Source organism: Falco naumanni, chromosome Z (genome assembly GCF_017639655.2).
Source record: "Falco naumanni isolate bFalNau1 chromosome Z, bFalNau1.pat, whole genome shotgun sequence".
In the NCBI taxonomy this organism is placed as follows: Eukaryota; Metazoa; Chordata; class Aves; order Falconiformes; family Falconidae; genus Falco; species Falco naumanni.
Genome location: NC_054080.1, coordinates 82,188,905 through 82,210,217, shown reverse-complemented (window position 1 = coordinate 82,210,217; position 21,313 = coordinate 82,188,905). Strand labels below are relative to the sequence as shown.

The window sequence follows — 21,313 nt, the reverse complement described above, 5'->3', positions numbered from 1 at the left end:
AAGTCAAGAGATCCCCATAATAGAGCTACTGGTTGTACAAGTCATCTTTGCTGGCACTCTGGTTAATGCCTGCTCTTTCCTCCTGGACTCACCACATTTTCCATGAAAGAAAGAATGAAGGGACATGCAGGGATTATTTTAGGTTGCAGCAGCAGCAACCTGAGCTTGTTCAGACCTGGGTTAGCATTTTGGGCTTGGTCCCTGTTGCTGCAGAGAGCAGATGGCGGAGGTGTTGGTAAGCGAGGATGAAAGGCATGGGAAGCCAACCTTCTGCAGCTCAGGGCTTTTAAAACGGGTCCCGTAGGAGGTGACCGCTAGAACTGCAACTACAGCTTTCCACAGGGGGTTTCCCAAACATCAGCAAAATTTCTGCTTCTCTAAGTGAAGTCTGGCACGTTACAGTGCTTCATCGAGGAACAGCGAGAAAAAAGCTAGTCCCAGTGTAGGAGTGCCTGCGGATCTGCTTAATCGGTAGTCTTGTCTCCGAAATAGGAAGCAACCCAAGAAATAGCCAGTTTGTCCCAAAATTTATTATGCAGCTGTATGAATATGGCAAAAGGATGGAATCTCATGCATCTTTCAACTAGATGTTTACATGAGTTCACTTATGACTGCAAATGCATGACATTTTATAGGTGTTTACATTTCCCTGTGTATGATAGAAAGCTAAAATATCATGCATTGCCTAAAGATGGTACTACCATTTCAGCTTCGGTTAGAATAGGTTTTTTTTCTTATTTCTTTTGTGATTGTGTGCTGGTAGTGAAATACATGACATTTCAGATCTTTTGGTCGTGCGCAGTAAAGGGAAGACGTGGCAAGCTGATGAAATATCATGTGTTTTTAACACTGGCCAACAATAAGGTAACTGTGAAAACCAGACACAAACCTTTACCGTGGCTTGTCAGGAGGAGCATCAGTTCTGGAAGTGGCAGCACCCAAATTGTGTCCCGAAAGAGGCATCTATTTAGGCGAGGAGGTTTAGCCGAGTAGTGTTTGGATCTGAGAGGGAGTGGATCCTTCGCAGTCGCTGTCTGCCAGTCCAGGAGGCACAGTACCGCCTCCCCCCAGGGCTGGAGGGGTGGGTGGGTGGGTGATGGCAGAATGCTGCCCCTCTTGGCAAAATCCTGCTTCCAAACCCAGCTCACGCAACCCTCCAGATCCCCACCTGCCATCCTGCACCGGCTACAGCTCAGCCAGAAGCGAAAAGCACTACCACAAAGGAGTTTCTTTGTGCGGGCTCCATCGCGGGCACATGGGTTGGACACCAAGGCATTGCTTGGTGGCCTTTTGGCAGTTGCTGAGACCTTTCCTACAGGCATGAGCTGCTTCTCCACGGTTCAGCGCCAACCAAACAGTGCTGATCCTCCACAGCATTGTATTTATCCAAGCTCACGTGCTTCCCACCGTGCGCAAATACAAAACTCAGCCGGGAATGCCGCTGCCAGCTCATTCACAGTATTTAGTAGCAAATTTATTTGTTTGTTAGTGTAAATGAATCCACTTTTCAGTGTCAGGCTTACTTTGTCTAGCTTGTGACAACTGTAATAAATATTCGTGGGGAGATTTTTCCTTTTTTTTTTTAGTTTTTTTTTTTTTTTTTAAATAAAAAAGAGATAGAAAAGATTTAGCACCTATGGCAATTTAAAAGAAAGATGAAATAATTTGTAAGTGACAGCTGGCTTCTTAGCCAGTTTGAGGGCTGTGCAGTGAAAAAAAAATATATTTTTTTATTTCCTATGCTGAATACCTTTAATTCGCAGTCTGTTCTACTTGGTTTTGGGTTGCTATACAGAACTTTTCCTGCTCCTAATGCCAGCAGATACATATGAATTGCAGACCAGGTACATGATGGTCTTTAGAAGATGTTAATGTTTGTAGCTCTACTACAGCTAAGCCATACCAAGTTGTAGAAGATGTGATTTTTTTGTTTAACAGCTCTGGAACAAATAAATACAGGAATGCAAGTTTATTTACAAGTGAATAGTTACTAAGAAGTGTTAGGAAGCTGGTGTAGAAGGGGCTGATCAGGCTAGGAAGCCAACAAACCTCAAATACAGCAGAAGAAGGCTTCTCACATCACTGCTGAAGCACTTCTTCAGCGACGAGTTGCAATGCTTTTCCTTTAATGACTCAGGATGCTTCCCATTTTAAAGCTGTTTATGTATGTAACTGTACTCTGATTTATGCCCGTACAAATCTGCAGCACTTACACCACGCTCTAAAGACTTAATGATCTGGGGCAACGTCAAGTGACAGCACACTTTGGGGTCTATATGCACTTCTGAAAAAGAAACAAAGTGGGAAATTTCTCCTCTCTTTTGCTTAGGCGTATTGGCTAGCCTGTGCCTGGCATTTCGGGAATAAAAGCCACTGAGAGGGTGTTAGGCAGCAGTGTTGAACAACCCGAAGGTAAGAGCTGGTAGAATTGGTGTATGTGTAAATTATACTCCATCTGCAGCTATGCGTGTAGTAGCTGGTGGTACCAACCAGAGGGAAGGTCAAGCCTTAGAGTGAGAAACAGGCATTTACTCAAAACAGGCAGACTTTTAAGGGAATTTAGCAGCTAGACCAGGTCCCTGCTGATAAGTGCCAGCAGCATTTTTTCAGACTGTAAAGCCTGGGCAGTTTTCCCCATGGGATGAGTGTGTGGTGCTTTCCTGGAACAAATTCAACCTTTCTGCCTTGCTCAAAATCCTGCCCCTTCCCCCAGCTCATTAATCTCAGTCTTCAAAATGTCTGAGCTCATTCTCCTTAAAATTTGCAAAAATATTTCTCCACGGGAATGAGATAGACATTTTCAGCAAAGTAAAATTAGCCTCCAAATTTGGCAAAGTGGATGCAAATGCTGAGCAACCTTAGCAATGTTATCGATGGCCCTGTCTGCTTTGTATACAGTTTCTCCAGAAAACAACCGCCAAGTTGCAGATAACGAAGTCATCAAGCATAGCTAAGGTTATCTAAATTAAGTACCACTGGTTTATTTTCTTTATGCAAATCACACCACCAAAGATGAAAACTGATATTAAGGTACTGCTGCTCCATGCGGTACAAAGTGAAGAAGCACATATCCAATGTGTGTCATTAAGGCTATCGAAATCTGTACCGGGAATGCTTATGGATAAGGCAGGGGCTGTTCTTTGTGCCCTACATCACTTTGTAAAGTTTCAGGGTAAGTTCAGACACAAGCTTTCACGGTTTTGGGCTGGTATTTGGCTCCTGGATGTCATCACGCTGCTACACCCCTAAGCAATTTATCTCATTCAATTAAATCCTTTCAAGTTGAACTATATTTTTCACTGATTCACTGCTTATTTAAGCAGAATTTCTTCTGCTGGTCAGGTTATTGGTAGAAAAAGAAAACAATGTCCTTGGTACAGTGATGTTTGCAGTCTCTGCGCTTTTCAGCTTGTTTCTTTTCCATCTGGAGTATTTTTGCTTTATGCAGTATTTCCAGCTGCCCGCTGACTGATGTTGTCAGCTTTGTGACAACAGTCTTGGCAAAATATTTGTAGTCCAAACTCCCTGGAGTATTTGTTGCTCCAAGAAGGAGGTTAATGATGCTGCTATTGGAGCTCTGCGTCAAGAGTAAATATGGTTTGAACATATGGGGCTTTTTTTGCAGTTAGGCTGTCCGTAAGTCCATCCAGGACAGTGTCCTCTCTCCAGGGGTGATCGATAGTGGATGTGTAGGGCGGAAGAGCAGAATGAGACAGCGTAAGCGTTTTTCCAATATCCTTTTGCATCTTGTGGCAAGCTGCTGTCTTAACCAGTTTCCTGATTCCCCCAGCCTATAAGGTGTATTGGATAATGCAAGGATGAGCAAAGCTGCCTGTACTTTCAGGAAAACAACATGGATAGACCTGTGCTCATCCCAGCCACCTATATACAGTAAAACTACGCTGCCTGTCCCTAGCCCATGAGAAACTCACCTCCTGTGAGAGAGCAGGTGAACCGAATGGCATTTATTTTTCCCTAGAGTGACAGCCTGTAGGATGGGTTTTGCTGTGTGACCTTCTGAAATCACCCCCAATACCCAGCTCCCCCCGCTGCTGTTGAATGTCAGAGGCAGAAGCAGGCAGGGTTGTGGGGAGGTGCCAACAAGAACTGACTCTTTCTGATGATTTAATGGAGCATCTTTAAAATTTTGTTCCAACTGACATCCACAGCAACACTTTGTGCTTCTGCGCAGCCCATCATCCACGGGGCTTTTGCAGGCGGTCTTGTGTGTACAAAGCGTTGTCAGATAAAGCACCTAGTAGAAAGGCAATTTAAATGATCACTAATGCAGTGATTCAAAGCTAAATTGGTTCGGGTTACTCCATCACTGCTAAAGGTTATTATTTTTGTGCCTCTGCTGTGATCAGTACCCAGGTTTTCCCTCTGTTCCTAAGAATGCAGCTTTGAAAAGGGTGCTCTTTGCTGATCAGAAGTGAAGACTTCTCTACAAATATTGGAAATTTCAGTTTCAAATGTGGCTTTCATTGACGTGAGGGGATTATGTCTTCTTTATTCCCCTTTATTTTTTTTTTTAAAAGGTGATTTACTAGTACAAATGTTTATTTTATGTACTTTTGCATTTAGAACTGCCTCACTGAGAGTTTCTTCTTAACATACCAAGTAGTAACAAAACCCTCATGGCACCGGCTCCGTTATCTGTGCCAATGGCCTACAGGAGAGATGCATGCAGGATTTATAAATACTGTGCTGGAATTTGCACTAATTCTTGTAGGGCTTTTTAAGAACTTGACTTACCCAACCAGCGGACATAGCGCTCTAAATCATTGTATGTTTGCAGTACTGCCAGCAGTGCAACCTGCGGGCAATCATTCAACCAAAAGAATGTGAAAACAGCTTCAGATACAACAAATACTTGAGAATTTCATATACTAGTCTTTGGTGAAGTCCTGTGGATTTCTTACAAAGCAATCGGGTAAAACATTGCAACAGGCTATGGAAAAAAATAGAGTTGCTAAAGCTAATTAAATATGTGAAATAAAAAACCCAGCTGGAACATACTTGCCCTAGCCTGGTATCCCAGATGGACGATAGGGCTCCAAATGAAATTCTGCTTTAGACTGAGCCATGTCCAGTCCCTGGGTCTGAACCCAGTCAAGCCTGAACATCAAAAATTCAGTGCTTCAATTTCCAAGTCGGATTTTCCCCGTCTTTATTTGTCACCAGAGCTGTGCAAGCCAGCGTGCTGCATTGTTTGGTGCAATGAGTTCCTTATGGTAATCAGACGACGAATTCTTAGCCCAGCCTGGAGCAGACTGACACGGCCCGGCTGTAATTTCTCCTCTCCCTTTCATTTTATGGCTAAACTTCAGTGCAGCCATTCACTGTGGGATATTCCCTCACTCACTCTCTTCCCACTAAATCGACAGTGCTAGAGCAACGCTAGAAGGAGCAGTTGGATTTTTCCTTAAAACAGTCCCCTTTTCTGTGCTGTTGATGCTGCATATCCATCTCAAGGGAAGAGACATGTCAAATTCTTCCTACCTTCCGACAGCAAGACTTCCCAGGAGTTTGACTCCTGGGCTGCATCACATTTCTCAGTGCTTCCTCGAGCTCTTTCAAGATGCACGAAGCATCTGCTCCGTGGACACTTTTGTTGGTGCTCCTCCAGCAGGTTTCCTCCCCACCGCTCTCCCACCAACCCAGCAACTAAACCAGCCCAGCCCAGCGGCGGGACTGCTGTAAAACAGCAGCCACTGGGACCAGTGTGTTGAAAACTTTGGTCTAATTAGTCCCACTTAATACATTTGTGCCACCTCTGAAGCAGTCTGCAGTGCTGCATCGATTCCGGAGCTGATGCAGGGAGAAGCTGCTGTCATTATGATGCTCGCTCAAGCCTGACAAACTAATTGCCTTGCACTTGCTGCCTGTTTTCCCTCCGACAGCCAGGCTGGGGGAGGCTGGGCTGGTTTTAATTGTCTCTTGTCTTCATGGCAAGGTTAACTGTTCTAGCCTTTTCACGTAGCGGCGATGCTCCTGGCGCGGTATCTGAAATGGAACGGGGGAGGAGGAGGGCTGTGCGTGGGTTTGCAGAACACACCAAATAACCTTTAAACAAAGGTGCATGCAGATCCTTCAATGATGCGGAGAAGAGCACTGAGCAAAACCGACCTCCCTTGCTTGGATTATTAATATTCATTTTCTGAGTACTAGCTGCTTGTTGCCGTGGTTTTATGCTGTTTAAATGCTGGGGTTTCTTGTTCATTTTAACATGACTTCTGGATTTTGCAGTGTTCAATCATCTGTAGCGATGCTTAGTGGCCCAGGTGAAATGGGGGCCCATCAGGGAGGGCAGGTGGGAGAGGCTGTGTCTTCAGAGCAAGGATGGGTTTTGCCTTGATGTTATTCGTAGTGGTTTTGTTTGAGCAAAATACAAGCTCAAAAAGGAGGGGAATGATTGCCAAAGATCACACCCAGGCTGGAAGGCAAGACTGGGAATTAAATTCTCCATTCCCTGACCTGGGCCAGTATACTTTGTATTGCCTTCCACTTGCACCTGTGAAATAGGAACCACACACATACAAAAAAATCAAACTAGTCCCTGTCCTACAGTTGTCGTTCTTTGAATGAGATACAAATCGTAGGAGAAATCTTCAAAGGCAGCTTCAGTGATCATTAAAAAAAAAATGTTGGAAAAAAGAATGGGCGTGAAAAGAAACCTTTGATGGGGTTGGGTGCTTTTGTCTCTGGCTGAGCTCTGGGCAGATCTGCAGCTCCTCAGGGAACTCGCTGGGCTATGGAGCCCCTTTGCTCCATCACCAAGAGGGGGATCTGCTCGGTGCTGGGGGGCTAGGATGGCAGACGAGGACACCTCTGGGAGTGGGAAACAGAGATGAAAAGTGTGTTTAGGCCCTGTAAAGCAACTGAGGTGGATGCCCAGGGGTCTAGGTTCACCAGGATCTTCCACATTGGTTGGCCAGCTAGGGCTGGTTGGTAAGGGTGAAATGAAGTTCTGACTTGACCACTCCGAATGAGCATTTTTCCAGCCACCCTGGAGGGGAGCAGCTGGAAATGTCCCTGTGGTTTTTGTTGTTACCTCTATGTTTTGGCAACAGATGTGTGGGCTAGCAGAGCTGAGGAACCACAGATGAGGTGTTCCCAAGGAGCTGGAGTTCTTCATGTAACTTTGGCTTCATTGGTGCTGCCTTGAAATATTTTCACCCAAGATTATTTTCAGATACCTCTGAAAGCCACTTGCAGATGGGAAAATCTTACAGGCTCCCCCAGCTCTTACCTCTACGGGCAGTTTATTTTGAAAAACCTTTGTCATGTTTAATTCTTGGAGGCGATATGGAATGTGATCCAAGGTTTGCATCTGCTTGGGCCAGCATTGCATTTCCCCCAAAAGCTTCTGCCTTGGCTTCTGGAAGGACCCTTAGAGCTTGAGAAGGGGAAAAAGTCTGTTAAATGTCAGTACTTAGAGCATCCAAAACGTGTTACAGGAAAGAGGGCATTGACAAGTAGGTCTTTCCAGTGCTGGGAATGACACTCCTGCATCCTTAAACACTAGCACTGTGTCAGGCCACCACGCGTGCTTGTTGACAAGGTTGCTGTTTTTTGACCATAGCTTGTGATGCGTGTGCCTTACAGGAGCTGCACAGCCTTTGAGAGGAGTGAAACAGATGTGTTCAGAGTAAAAACCAATAACGTCGGACAAATAAGGAAAATAAGGTACCTGCACAACTTTACTACCACCGTACCTGCTCCACGAGGTGCTAATTGAGTGACAGGCTGCAGAAGTTCTAGTGTTGCCATGTTTTATTCATTATTCATTAATATGCTCCTATCAAGGTGAAGTTAAGGGGTGGTTAAAGCTTGTTTACTGCCTATGATTTGAACTGAAGCATGAAATCACCTACAGTATTGCTTATAACTACCCATGCTCCCCACCAACAATTGTATTTCTGTCACATGCAATCACGGAGGAAGATGTTTAGGACTGTTTTTATGTCCCGATAGAAGTAAATGGGGTTTGCTATCCTCTTCTGCTAAATTAACATAATGTAAACGATAATAATTATGTTTAACCACCATCTGACTGACCTATATAAAATCAAAATTTAGTAAGTAGTACAAAGAAAGCTGGGAAAATGGGAAGAGGTAGATAAAACAAAGTAAGAAGAGAAAAGAGCAGGAGGGATACAGGGTGGGAGGAGAGCCACTTATGTTTTAGGTCTGCAGTGCAAGGTGAACGAACGCCTGTGTTGAATGAGTGTGCAGGTGTGTGTATGTTTCTGTGCACCCCCTGGCTGTAAGACCCCACATATGCACCTGTGGTATCTGTCCACAGATATATATGTATGTGTGTGTATATATTTATATATATATAGTTAAGGTTGGTATTTTCACAATACCCTGTAAAACTGTGAAACACTTTGGATAGACAGGTATAACAGGCATTTTGTGTATAGTTGCCCTAGCCTTACCTAATATAAAATATTCCATAAAATTACAACACTAGCAGCTGGTCTTTATCAAAACATCAAATCCAGGGTTGTTCTTCCTCTAGGATTGAGCACGACAACACTGGACTGAACGCAGGCTGGTTCCTCGACCGTGTGATCGTGACTGACATGAACAGACCTCACCTCCGGTTTTACTTCCCCTGCAACAACTGGCTGAGCAAGGAGGACGGGGACGGACTGTACGTCAGAGACCTCATCGGCAGCCTGGATCCCATGGATGTGCCCAAAAGTAAGGGTTTTCCCAAAAAGCTTGGCTGCCTGGTACCTTGCCAGAAAGGACCGGGCTGCTTTCGGATGACTTCAGCCGTATAAAAAGTAATCGTGCAGTCTAAGCTAATTTGAGTTTTCTTTATAGTCAGTGGAGAGAGAAATAGGAAGATGCAAGATGCCTCCAGAGGGTAATTCATTCTGCCAAGGTTAGACCTGACATCTTAGGGTGGGATAAATCACTGTCTGGAGAAGTTTTGCTTGTTGGTTGAATACTGAAGGGTCCATGATGACTACATTAAATGAGATTAAATGGCTATATGTGGATGAGAGCCATCCCTCCCCAGAAGATGTAGCTGGCATTATTTAGTGCTATCGGAAGACGCGGTGCGGTTGCCATCCTGTGTATAAAGTTAAGCGTTTCCAGGCTCTGGTGATGACCTGCAGGAAACTTCCATACACCAGCCAACCCTCCTACTGTAATCCTATGCTGGTTTACTGTACGCGTAATGTATCTATATTGAACTGGTGCCTATTTTTCAGAGTGGTTTTAAGCTAATGATGTTGAAACCAAGCCAGGACAGCTTGCAAACCAGACATGTACTCCCAAATTGATATCAGCTTGTAGGCCTGCGGTGATGTATAGTGCACGTAACGTGAGTGGGAAGACGATCGAGATGTGAAAGTGGAGCCAGCAAAGCAGCCTCAGGTGGTATGTCGGCAGTTTATCTGCAAGTGCTAATGAGGAAAGAGAGTTGCGTTTTCCTGATGACCTCAGGAATGCGCTGCTCTGTTCTGGGGTTCTGGGAGCTTAATTTGGGGTGTTGAAAGTGAAGTACGCCGGCTGCTAGCCACAGCTCTGTGGGGAAGGAGAGCTGTAGTTTGGTGCAAAAAAGTGGAAACCTGTGTTTTTGCTAGTATCACATCTTTTGGGGAATAAGTAGTAGGTTTCTTTCATTAATATTGAGGTGACAACTTGGGAGTGTTTTTTTGTTAAAACCCATTTATTGCCAGCCTTAATACAGTACTTTGAGCATTGATAAATGCTCTAGAAGGGCAAAGTATTGTTATTTTCATTGAGATTCTGTTTGAAGTTAACAGTGAAACAACACACCATGACACTGTTTGCCCCTGAATTATTAAATCATTTTGCCCTATTAAGATACAACCTCCTAAAACAGTTTCAGTATGTTGAAGATCCAAGTATTAAAGGATACTGCATGTGAGTTAGCATGCACAAATAATATCCATTGACAAGAAATGTATGTGGGAGCATTTTATAAATGCAGACCTCTCCAGGGTGGCTGCTGTAGGGGAATGAGATAACGTCTGGAGATGCTCTGCCAAAACCCCACCCAGTTACTGCCGGGGCTGTGTGCGCCAAAGTCCTTTGCTGCTCTTTTCTCCTTTCAGTTTGTGAAACGGAAGAGTTAAGGACACTGGAGGGGCAGGAGGGGTCTGGAGAAGGTAGTGGATAAGCCAGAGCAATACACAATTAACAAGAGGTTCTCTTGAAGAGAAAGTCAACCATTCAATCTTAATAGATCTTTAAATGACACAACAGTTCATGTGAGGTTTTTTATTGCTCCTGCCTGGGAGAGCTGATTCCAATGAGAGCATGTGATTTCCTCCACCTGCCTCTCAGCAGGAAAGGATTTGTTGGCTGAACTCTCTGCTGGTAAAAATCAGCGCATCTCCTGTGAAACTGCTGGAGCAACTTTGCATTTCACCAGCTGAAAAGCCAGTCCCGAGAGCTTGTTCTTCTGCAGAAGGGGGTTTGTGGGTTCCAGGTCAACTGCTCACTATGTGCTCGGTCCAGGAGAAACAGAAATAAAATTGCTTTCTGCCTTAAGAGTATAAAGGAAGAGATTTAAGCAGGTATTTGTCAGAAATGCATCTGTTCTCGTTGCCTTTATCAGATAGAAAAGCCTGCTTTCGAGTGGCGTGGGCTGGATGCTCTGCCACCATCCGTATAGATTCAGGGAGCTGGGCTGAGGCCAGAGGCGCGGGTGAAGGGTTGGATGCCTTCCAGGTGGCAGGTCTGAATCTGTAAGAGGAGAGGGTTAGCTCAGCCATCTCAGGTTGCAGTTCCCCTTGAACCATAATTAATGAAAGATAAACATTCCCAGGCTGCTGAGGTGAACTGTCAACTGCAAATGTAAATTTATCTGAATTCATTTGGCTCCCTCTGGATCCATAAAGGTCTAAAAAGAGGTGGTTGTATGATTTCTTTGTACATACGAGTCATTTGCCCTAAAGTTGGTTGGTTTTTGCTTGGGTTTTGGATCACCCCCCCCCACCCAGTTCAAATGGATTAAACAGTGGTGTTTACTCTTTGAGTATTAATATTTTCTAGGCTACTAGACAAATGAATAATTATGTCGTTTGGTGATTTTAATGTGCCTGTAAAGAAAGATTAGTTACTCCCTCTTAAGTCTGTGTTCCCATTAGCAGCATTCGGTGCCGTACTCTTCTCCTTTTTCGTCACATTTCTTCAGTCACTGTTCCCCTTTTTTCTTTTACTTCTTTGTAAACCATCCGGGCAATTTTGTTACAGACTTTGGTCTCATGCTTTGCTTTCCTGCTCCATTTGCTGCCACAGTCTGGTATTTTTTGGAGGTAACCAAACAAATCTCCTCCATTGGCACTCTGCTGCAACATCTTCAGCTTTTGATCTTCTCCTGGAGAACTTTCTCATCTTTGTCATGAGGACTTACTTTCCTCTCCTGAACTGGAGGTCCCTGCTGGGATGTACATCTTCTCTGTGATATCTGTGGGATGTTGACTGGAGAAAAGCGATTTTTTTGGTCATATTTTGGCTTTGTTGAAGCTCTGTAGAGCCATTTGAAGCATATTTGAAGGGGATTGTTGGTGCTTGGACCAAAACCTACCAAGCTATGCGGAGACTCAGCCTCTGAGGAGCACAGAAACCCGGCAGCGCTGTGAGCTTTGGAGAGGTTAATTTAAAGGCAAAAAAAAGAGGCATTATTAAAAAATGCAGAAAAGGGCATGTTCCAAAAAATAGTCAACATACAATTCAGAAATTGGACACACACAAAACAAAAGTAGAGTTCATTTCACGATCCAAATAGAGCTACCAAGGGTGGCAGGAGCACCTGGTGATTGCAGATCCTTGCGTGATTGCATTTACTTGTCTGAATAAAACGTCTCCTGTCCGGTTCCCTGTTGAATGCCACATGTTCCTCAAGGAGAACAGGTTCCGTTTTAAAGTGTTCCTGCTTGAATGATCCTCTGTTCCCTGGATTCAAATCCACCGCATCATATGCCCATGGCCCTTTGACAGTGATAGTGCCACAGATTCTTATTTACCCAGCAGCTGCTATTGGCGGCCTGGATTAATTTACATTACAGGTATTAATTACAAGGAAGGGCTATTGTTCGGCCTTATGCTGCTTCACTTGACTTTATGAAGCCTTAGGATTGTATGACTGTGGCTGAGCCTTTACACAACGAACCAGCTCAAAACTACCGTCAGGTGTTGGTTTTCCTTTGAGTGTTGTGGGTTTTGGATCACTCCGAGGGTGTCTGATGTCCTGCACAAGCAGTGGGGGAGGGGAGCCTTCATAATGGCTTGTAGCTGCGCTAAGGAGAACTACTGACCCAACGGAGATGCAAAAGCAAATGGAATTCAGGAGCCAGTTTGATATCTGCAGGCTGGTCATGAATCACTCGTGCCCCTCTGTGGACAGACCCTTATGTCTCCCACCCCATGGTGGCTTTCGTTAGGCTGGACTTCACTCGTCTGTCTCTGGTGGTCTGCAGCCCCAGAGCTGCTCTGCACCCACTGTGGGTGGGACACCCTGGTCTTTCCTCATCCCTGTGTGTTATGGGTGCAGCTTTTATCAGCCAGCTGGAAAGCATTGAGTCCTGAGATTTGGTCTGCTGGTGGATTGAGGAGTGTCTCAAGATGTGATACTGGAATATTTTTGCAAGGCTACATTTTGTCCTAATTCATAAAAGAAGCTGAGGTTTGGTCAGGTTAGGTGATACATTAGTTAACCGTGGACCATCTTCTCTCTGCAGTGACAACAGGCTGTTATCGCTGTTCAGCTGGTTGGGCTCTCTGCAGTGTGACCTCCGGTTTCCCTCAGAACAGGGGAAAAAGTTGCAGCTAGGTACCACCAACATACACTGGCTGTTTTTGTTTACCTTTGAAACTTCTCCCTAATCAAAAAAATTCTCTGTACATGCTCTTTTACTGAGAGAAATCAGGAACGTCCATTTGCAAAGGGAGCATTTACTCACCTGGTCCTTAAAACCGTGTTCAAGAGCACAGATACCTGAAAATTAGTTCCGTCTCCTGTGCCATTGCAATTTATGCCAACCTCTCAAATTTTGGTCAAGTCTTGCTGACCCTCCTGTTGCAAATGAGGTTGAGAGCCAAGGAGTGATTTCCAGCTAGCTCTTTGGCCATCAGCACCCTGAAATTGTTTAGGATCAGACACGATGGGCTGTAAGTGTGCGTGGGACAGCAGCTCGTGGCCGACTGCATATTTGTAGTAGGACAGAACCATGTGTGTCACCCCAAACTGTAGAACTCCTCCATTCTCTATTTTTTCTGGGTACGGTTTAGTCTTCCTTGGTCTATTAATAAGGACTGTGTGTACAATGGGTGTGTTACACAGCACAGAACAGAGGAGCAGGGTAGTCACAACACATGGCACACCCAGACCTTGAGGATGGATGTGTCCAACGCCGTCGTGTTGTGCTTATTTTTTCCATGCTTCAGAGTGCCAGGCATTGATCACTTTTTCTTTTTTTGTTATTATTAATATTATGTCAAAAATGGATGACAAGACCAGGTCAGGTGTAGCTGTGCTGTATCTAGGGTTGGGTCTGCGCTGTCTTTTGCAGGCAGACATGAGTTTTCTGCTTTGCTGAGACAAGAACCAGCTTTGGACTGGAAGGTCGGTGGTTGTGTCGGTTCTGGCCTGGTTTGGGGTTGATATATGGTGCATCTAAGAGTTTGCATGGATATGTCCTAAGGGGTAATGGCTCTAAGTTGACACTGAGCAATCGGGAACTGTCTTACTGCAAAGGCAGATGAGTGACGAAACATGCCCGTGTGCTCGTGCATGCAGAGGGTAGGCTCGCCTTTAAAAAATGAGAACTATATTGATTATAATTACAAATGAGAGAAGTTCTGCCGATCAGGTTGCAAGTCAGCCCCCATCCATTAGTCTTTCACAAGTCTCCTTGAATCATTGGTCTGTCCCTGTCTAGGGCAAAGTTAATGAGATCACTCGAGGAGATCTGGACTTTCTGTGTTCATGGTGGGTCAGAGGAGAAGACCACGGGCAGGAAAGCCACAGAGCCGTTTCCTTGGAAGGCAGGCAGGGCAGTCCATGCAGGCATTATGAGGACAGCCTGTACACATGAAGCAGCAGCCTGTGCTGGACTTCTCTGCCTGATGTGCTTTTGAGAGCATCTGGGCAAGCACATATAGAGTTAACATGCTCTAGATGTTCTCTGGGGTTTTTAGATCCACCAGGACCTAGAACTTGTATATTTGAGCTGGGAATGTGAGCTGTATTATTTCTTTCCTCTGCAAAAGAGGCTTATATTAAGACTTCACAGTTCATTGTCCGGAGTTTTAAAGTTGGCTGGCTTGAAGACTTAGGAGGCACCAGCCTGACTGGCTTGAGGAAACACTTTGGGCAGCAGGTATTGTTGCACACTTGACTTTGGGTCGGTAGCTAAATCCTTCCTGTCCCAATGGGATCTGCATGTCCCTAAGGGCTGGACTGAATCCAACCCTAAGCTCTGGCCAATATTTCTCAGTAACATGCTGGCGCTAGGAGCTCTGAATGGGGAGCAGCGTCTGGGATGTGAGGCACCAGTCAATGATGCCCTGTGGGCTTTGCAACTTGGTTTTATAAAGCATCAGGTCTGGAGAGTGGGGCTGGTCCCTCTCCTTTCTCCCCTGGGTCATGATTCAAAATGAGGTGTTGCACTTCAGAAACTTCCATGACCAGAAAATCTAAAGAGATTATTTCTGAGGATGTGGAAGGCAGTGGGGGGAGGAAATGAAATATTAATCGGTGTTACCTGCTCATCAAAACTCATCTGTATTTACATTGAGAACTGGAAGTGTATAATCAGTGCAGGAAAAGGCAGCTAAATATATTTATGAAAGAAATATGAGTTGTTTACTTTTGAATAATGGTGAATACCCCTTGTATTGAGGATGAAACTTGCTGCATGCTGAGATATTCAATAAACAAGGTTTGTAGAGGGAGTAATATCTTTTACCACCCAACTGATAACACTGGGGGAAAACTGTCATGCTATCTGGTACGCTGAATGTCCAGAAATGTCTTTTTTCTCACACCCCCCTCCCCCCAAAAAAACCCCTAAAAAACCAAAAAAAAAAAACCCCACAACTTTGGTTGGTTTAATAAGGTTTTTACCCTCCCTGCAAACTTTGCCTGTCTTGTATCACCCTGTCTAAAACAAGGCAGCTATGGACATTGTACTTGTATTTTTTTTTTTAATTTTTTTTTGCCTCTGAAGATAGTAAAGGCAATGAGAAATTGAAATATAGAAATAAAAAGAAATGCAGGTGACATGTAAACTGCAAGGAAGACAAGATGCACAGAGCTCGGAAAGGGATGGAAATAGAAATTTGTAATTTTTGTAAAGGACCTCATGTTTCAAGAGAAAAAAAGTTTGGAGAGGCATGAGACATCTCTCTGTGTCGCTGGTATATAGATCTATATGTGTCCAATACAAAACAGATAATGCAGCTTGTTTGTGAAGATGGGGGATAATTTTGATCAATAATGTCTAGGTATTATAATTAAGTGAACAATCAGTTTTGAAATAAAGTAACTATTTCAATATCACATTTATACAAAGCAAGACTGAAGTACCGTGATAATAACATGTTTTTAAGCAATACTGTAAAATTGTTTCACTCTTCATTCTGAGCAAAAATGTGTAACCCTTTTTCATTTATTTTCAGCAATTTCCTCAATTTTGATAGCAGGAGATCTGAGGAAAGCAGGTAGCAGATATTTCTTTGTGAAATGTCTATCTGGTTGTTTTTTAATGGGCTCCCACCCTGGGGCTGAACTAATGAAAAATGGTGAGAAATCTTGGAGAATTAGATGAACAAAGATTTCCATGCCACTGTCACAAGGTGGGTTGCCCTGTGCTAAGCTCCATGCCTCTGCAACTAAACCGCTATTGTCTCTCAAGCAAGGTCATTCAAAGCTCACTTCAGAATGTCATCATCACTTTGAAGTCACAGTAGGAACATCAGTTTAGCATATCCTACAAGCAAAGAATCCCGCATGTGGTAGATTGCTTCTCACAGGCTTTGCAGAGGGATGATCCAGGCTGAATCCTAATACATTAACTGTTTGGAGGCATGCTTCGATTTCATGCAAGAGCGAAGTGGGGCTGAAGCTCGTGGTCTCTGGCCTGGATGGGGAGACCAAGAGGCTGAGTTTGTTGCAGGAGGGGCATGAGGCAGCGGCTGAGAATATTGCAACATGCAGCAGAGCAAACATGATAATTTCCCGTGTGCTATGCCTCCTCTGGCAGCAGCAATAATATCTCCTAAGAACACACTTCCAGAGACCTCCTCTGAGGTTAAAGAAATGCAGAGCCAGGGTCACACTAGCCTTGCACCCTTGGTGCTGCCTCTAACGACACACGCCCCAAAGCCGTGCAGAGGCTCTTCAGCATCCCTCCCTCACTAACACGGTGTTTTGGCAGAGGTGCTCATGGCCAAAAGCAACACAAAGCTCTTCCTTCATCAGCACCCCCTGCACCCCAGGAGTGCTTGTAATCTGCATTTCCAGTTTGAACCCTTGGTTTAAGGAGCTGTTCACCACCTCTGAAGGCGCAGCTCATTAAGAAAGATAGCTGTCGATTACTCTTGACAGAGACTATTTTCAAGCCCCTAAACCACCCCTTTGAATCCAACCCTTTCCTGCATGGGAAAAAAAAGATTTCTTTCCTAACTGTGTGCAGTTGCTTTGTGCAACCTTTTGCACTTTTTCTGCTTTTGAGGCAGAGCTAGCTCCTGGTGAATTTAGCAGGGCTCCTCTGCTTTTACAGGGGTTGCTTTAGGTTCTCGTTATGTCTTGCTCTGCGTAGCTGTCTCTAGGATCCCTGCTATTCCAGTCGGGAGAGGTGTGATGATTAAGGCTGGGTGAGTTTTCTTCTCTGCAGTGTTTGCAAGGACTCCAGAGACAGGGCTGTGTGTGGAGGTGCAGTAAGGCATCTGCACCAGAAGGTCGGGAGAAGCTTGTCTAGGAAGAGGTGGTGTTAGCCTGGTGGGATGGGCTCTCTCCCAGGAGAGACAAGAACTAAATTAAAACACTTGCAATGAATCAAGCGTGTTGGGAGGCTGGATCCCAGCTTTGTGCCTTAACCATAGCTGTCTAACCTTTGAAGGTTGCTCTGACCAAGAAGTCTAGCTGTCATTGCAGAATTCACTGTCAGAAGTGACATCAAGGAGCTTCCATTTTGACAAGTCAGTGTTTTCCATCAAGAAGAGATTTTACCAGACAGTTTCTGGTGGGCTGGAATGATTGACTTGATCTGACAACGAAGAACCGAAGCATATGGACGTTAAGCCACCTTCCTGAGCTCGTGCAAAAAGACAGTGGCAGACCCAGGCTGAAATTGCGACTTGCCTGTGGATCCAGCCCCCTGCCTCTCCCTCCAGCAGCAATTCTTTTCATTTTTCATGCTAACCACCAATGTATTTCTTTGCCAGCAGCAATTCAGAGACAGTAGCGGTGACTCTCCTCTCCCCGTCCTGTCCCCACTCTCTTCTGAAATCTGCCTGCTCAGTGCTGAGCAGTACAGGATGGGGCTTCAACGTTGCCACCCTTGGGAGCGCCGTGAAAACAGAAGGGTAGTTGCTAAAAGCTGCCTTATGAGAAGAATTCGTCGCTGCCTATGACTTAGTTCTTTGCTTTTAACCCAGCGTGTTTTGCTTCCAAAGGCTGTGACATTTCTTAGATGTTGGATGCTGTGCTGCTGTCCTGCTCCATGACAGGCCATGCACACGGGGGGTAGGCTGGGATGTCTAGCAGGGAATTCTGTGCCCTGCAGGAGGTGATAACTCCAGGTAATGAAGCACGGCAGACTTTGTTTTCCTGTCTGAATCTGATGCTCCTGCTGCTGCTGCTACAAACTCAGCAGCTTATGCGTAAACACCCTATCTAATGCCCCAAATAATATCAGCTACAAGATTTCTTTAGGCAATTCCATCCTACGGCGTTTCAGGTGACCATGATACCATATTGCTAAATAAATGGCATTAACAGATGAATATCACATCGCTGAACAGCCAGCTGCAGCTTGCAGGTGGAAGGATTTGGCTGGGATGTGTCTGTGCATTTGCCATGGTTGGAGGCAGGAGAGAGGTTGCACAGGAGCACCCGGGGGTGCTGAGGCTGGCTAAAAGGAACCTGGGCAGTGTGTTGGGCTAGTGCTTCACCCTGGTTACTCGGGATGGAGACGGCAGTGGGGGCGGCCTAGACGGGCATACTGGGGGGTAGGAGGGTGGTGGCTCCGTGCCCTTCCTCCCCCCTGTGCAGTGTCAGGAGTGTCTGTGGCATCACAGCCCTTCACTAAAATCACCCCCTTGGCTCTTGGTGGAAAGAGCCTGGCTCCAACCCATGGTGCGGTATTAATCTTTCCTTTCAGCTGCTGAAAGCTGTGGCTGATTAGTTACAGACATGCCACCTGAGTACCACATGCCTCTTCTAAATTAATGCGGTGGGGTCATACCAGCCAGTGCCACCCCACTGCTTCCCAGAGACGGCATCCTGGCAACGTGCCCAAATGCCTTCCTGGGACAGCTTTGCGTGTGTCAGTGTGTTGGGTGGGAGATGCTGGGGGGGAGCCGGCCTGTCTCTAACACAGCAGACACCCAACTGTAAAGAAAAAGAAGGTGCTGTAACCGCATAGGACATTTGCACTTGTGTATTGCAATGGGAAGAGAAAAGACAGCAGAAAATAGTTGCTGCTCTTGCTACTGAATTTTTGTTAGCTGCTCTGTTCTTGGCATCTTGCAGTTTGTGCCTCTGATGCTGCTAATTTCACTTGTAGGAAAACTCCCCTCTCTGCGCTGTGCTGCAGCGAGCCTGCGCTGCTAGATGGAGTCACAGCTTTTACCAGCCGTACATTAGCATTTTGCATGTCCCCAGTGCTAGGAAAAGCATACAGAAAAAAAATACCCAGGCAACATCTTGATCTCTGTTTTGCAGATGAACTCAGAGCCATGTATTGAGATTAAAAAAAAAAAAAATAAAAAAAATGTCAAGTGGGTATTTTTGAAAAGATGAAGTTACTGTTTTAAATAATGCATGATTAAGGGCTTACAGAATAGGGAACAACATCCAGCCATGCTTAAAATGGAGAGTGCTTGACTTCAGCCAGATCTCTGCCTGGCTGCAATGAGAGCCTTTTCCTGCATGCTTCTAGCAGCTGAATCCTCGCTGCCTTTTTGAGATGTAGCATCCCTTTCTATTTAAATTTGCACATCCACCGTGTAATTCTGTAAGATGTGCTGATGTGTGAAGCACAGAAGGACCCCTGAGCAGAATGAAGAGCTACTTTCTCTGCTGCAGCTGAATGCTGAATTGCTTAGAGAGGGAGAGAGTGGCTGGCAAAAATTCAGCATGGCTCAGGATTGATCCTGTTTGCTTCCTGAAGGTGAAGGAACCAAAACTGTCCTGCATGCAGAGCTGGATGGGGCAGGTATGGGGACCGGCTTCAGCACACGGTTTCGGAGTTGGGAACATACGAAAAACATTAAGGGGAAAACCTGGTGAGCACATGCTAGGCATGATCCTGTGGTCCATGAAGCAGGCATGTGCTGTGACCTAAACCAAGGACCACTAATGCTCTTGGAGTACCTTTGCCTATGGAAACACTTCTGCAAGGAGCACAGGGAAGAGGCATGCCAGCACATGCCAGGCGCCCCGGCCTCACTGGTATTTCAGGGGACAAGATGAAACCTTTGCAGCACAGTGCAACCAGCCCAAAACGATAAGCCAATGCGATGCCCATCTCTGTGGGCTCAGGAACCAGCTCTGCCATGGGGGTCTCCGTGCTAATGCTGACAGCAACATCGTTTGTGTAGAGAGCCCTTGGCATCACTTGGTGTTCTGAGCAGGTTGTCAAATGATGTCATGACATACCTTAGATTTGAAATATGGCCATATTGCAAAACCTTTCAAGGTGTTTGATGTGGAAAATAATTTTACCCATGTTTTCCTTGCTGACCAGGCGTATTTCTGCAGAAGCTATGTAAGGTGCCCTTCCTGCTCTGCTCTGAGTGACTGCTGCCAATTGCTTTTCAGGGACTCGCTCTCTAAATGTCCTTCTTGGTGTTCAGGCATGTGCTCAGTCATCCTTCTGGTCTGTACAGGCGTAAAGCCTGATCCTACAAGGGTAATGTACGTTCAGCTGTTGATGCTTGTCCTCTTGTGGATCCTTTTATCTCGTTGGGTTCTTCTGGCCCTGGAAAAGCAGAGTGGAAAATTAATCACTGACATCAGAATAAATATTCTAAAGGAGGTGCAAGAAGCAAATGTGGTCTGTGATTAAAGATTCCAGTGTACAATAGGTCACTTTTAGTTACAGCAGCTTAGTGGCCAAACGGGAGCTGTAAATTTCACCATCTCCATCCTTGGCTAATGCAAATGAAATCCTTTGGTGTTGCCGTATCTCTAGCAAGTTGTTAGAGCTCTATGAACTGAAGCAAAAGAGTTAAAGAGGAACATTAAGGCATTCTCTCCCTTGTCTGAGCCTGGCTCTGTCATCCTCTTTCTTGTTATTTAGTATTTATTGCACTTTTATCATTATTATTTTATTTGTAATGGCATGTTTTGTGACGGGGTGCCAAGAATGTCAGCTCGATTTTTAGCCTTTTCAGAGCACATTCATTAAACCGTGACAGGTGATTTTCCCTTGTTTGGGCTCTGCCCTTGTACTCCTCACCCTGGGAGCTGAGTGCATCTTTATAATTCAGAGGATGGTCCAACAACAGCTTCTCAGATTCTTGCTCTCACATCCTCTGCCCTAGCAGGAGCACGTGCACCTGAGTGTCTGCTGTCTTTTAAAATAATTTTTAATTTACACTGATTATGGTGGAGGAGGCGGGTGACTTGCTCTGGGAGTGGTAAGCCAGGGTTTGTTATGGTCTGTGGCTCCCGAGGGAATTAATTTCTGCTGTTGGCTGGGAAGCCTAGACAAGCTTCTCCCCTAACTTTGCGCCTGCCAATGGGAAAAAGTTGCTCACTGTGGGTCTTGGTGTATAAAGCTGTATTTCTGCAAGGGAGGTATGTGTGAGGTGGCCTGTGCCTTTTGCAGAAGGAGTGTGCCCAGCGCTCAGAAATGAAGAGATGATGCAATGCAGAGCTTTCAGTACCAGCTAGGCAGGGCTCAGTAATACAGGGTATAACAGATACTTTGTTGGGGACGTATACGACATCATGTACCGTGCATTAGTAGATTTTGCATTAATCTTCATCAGTTTTGTGTCTTGCTGTCTGCCTGCAGCACTGGTTTTGCCCAGTGGATATGGCACTAGACATCTGTCATGGCTGAGTTTGCTTGGAGGAACGAGGTAG

General features: G+C 45.2%; 1 protein-coding gene across 1 annotated transcript in view; it reads left to right on the top strand.

Moving 5' to 3' along the window:
- Nucleotides 1-7,308: 7,308 nt before the first annotated feature.
- The window catches only part of LOC121080756 (lipoxygenase homology domain-containing protein 1-like), a 31,382-nt gene continuing 17,377 nt past the window's right edge, over nt 7,309-21,313 (top strand). The window contains exons 1-3 of the mRNA XM_040578880.1: nt 7,309-7,325; nt 7,609-7,689; nt 8,528-8,712. Coding sequence (XP_040434814.1) covers nt 7,309-7,325; nt 7,609-7,689; nt 8,528-8,712 — 283 coding nt within the window. The remainder of the gene's footprint in view (nt 7,326-7,608; nt 7,690-8,527; nt 8,713-21,313) is intronic.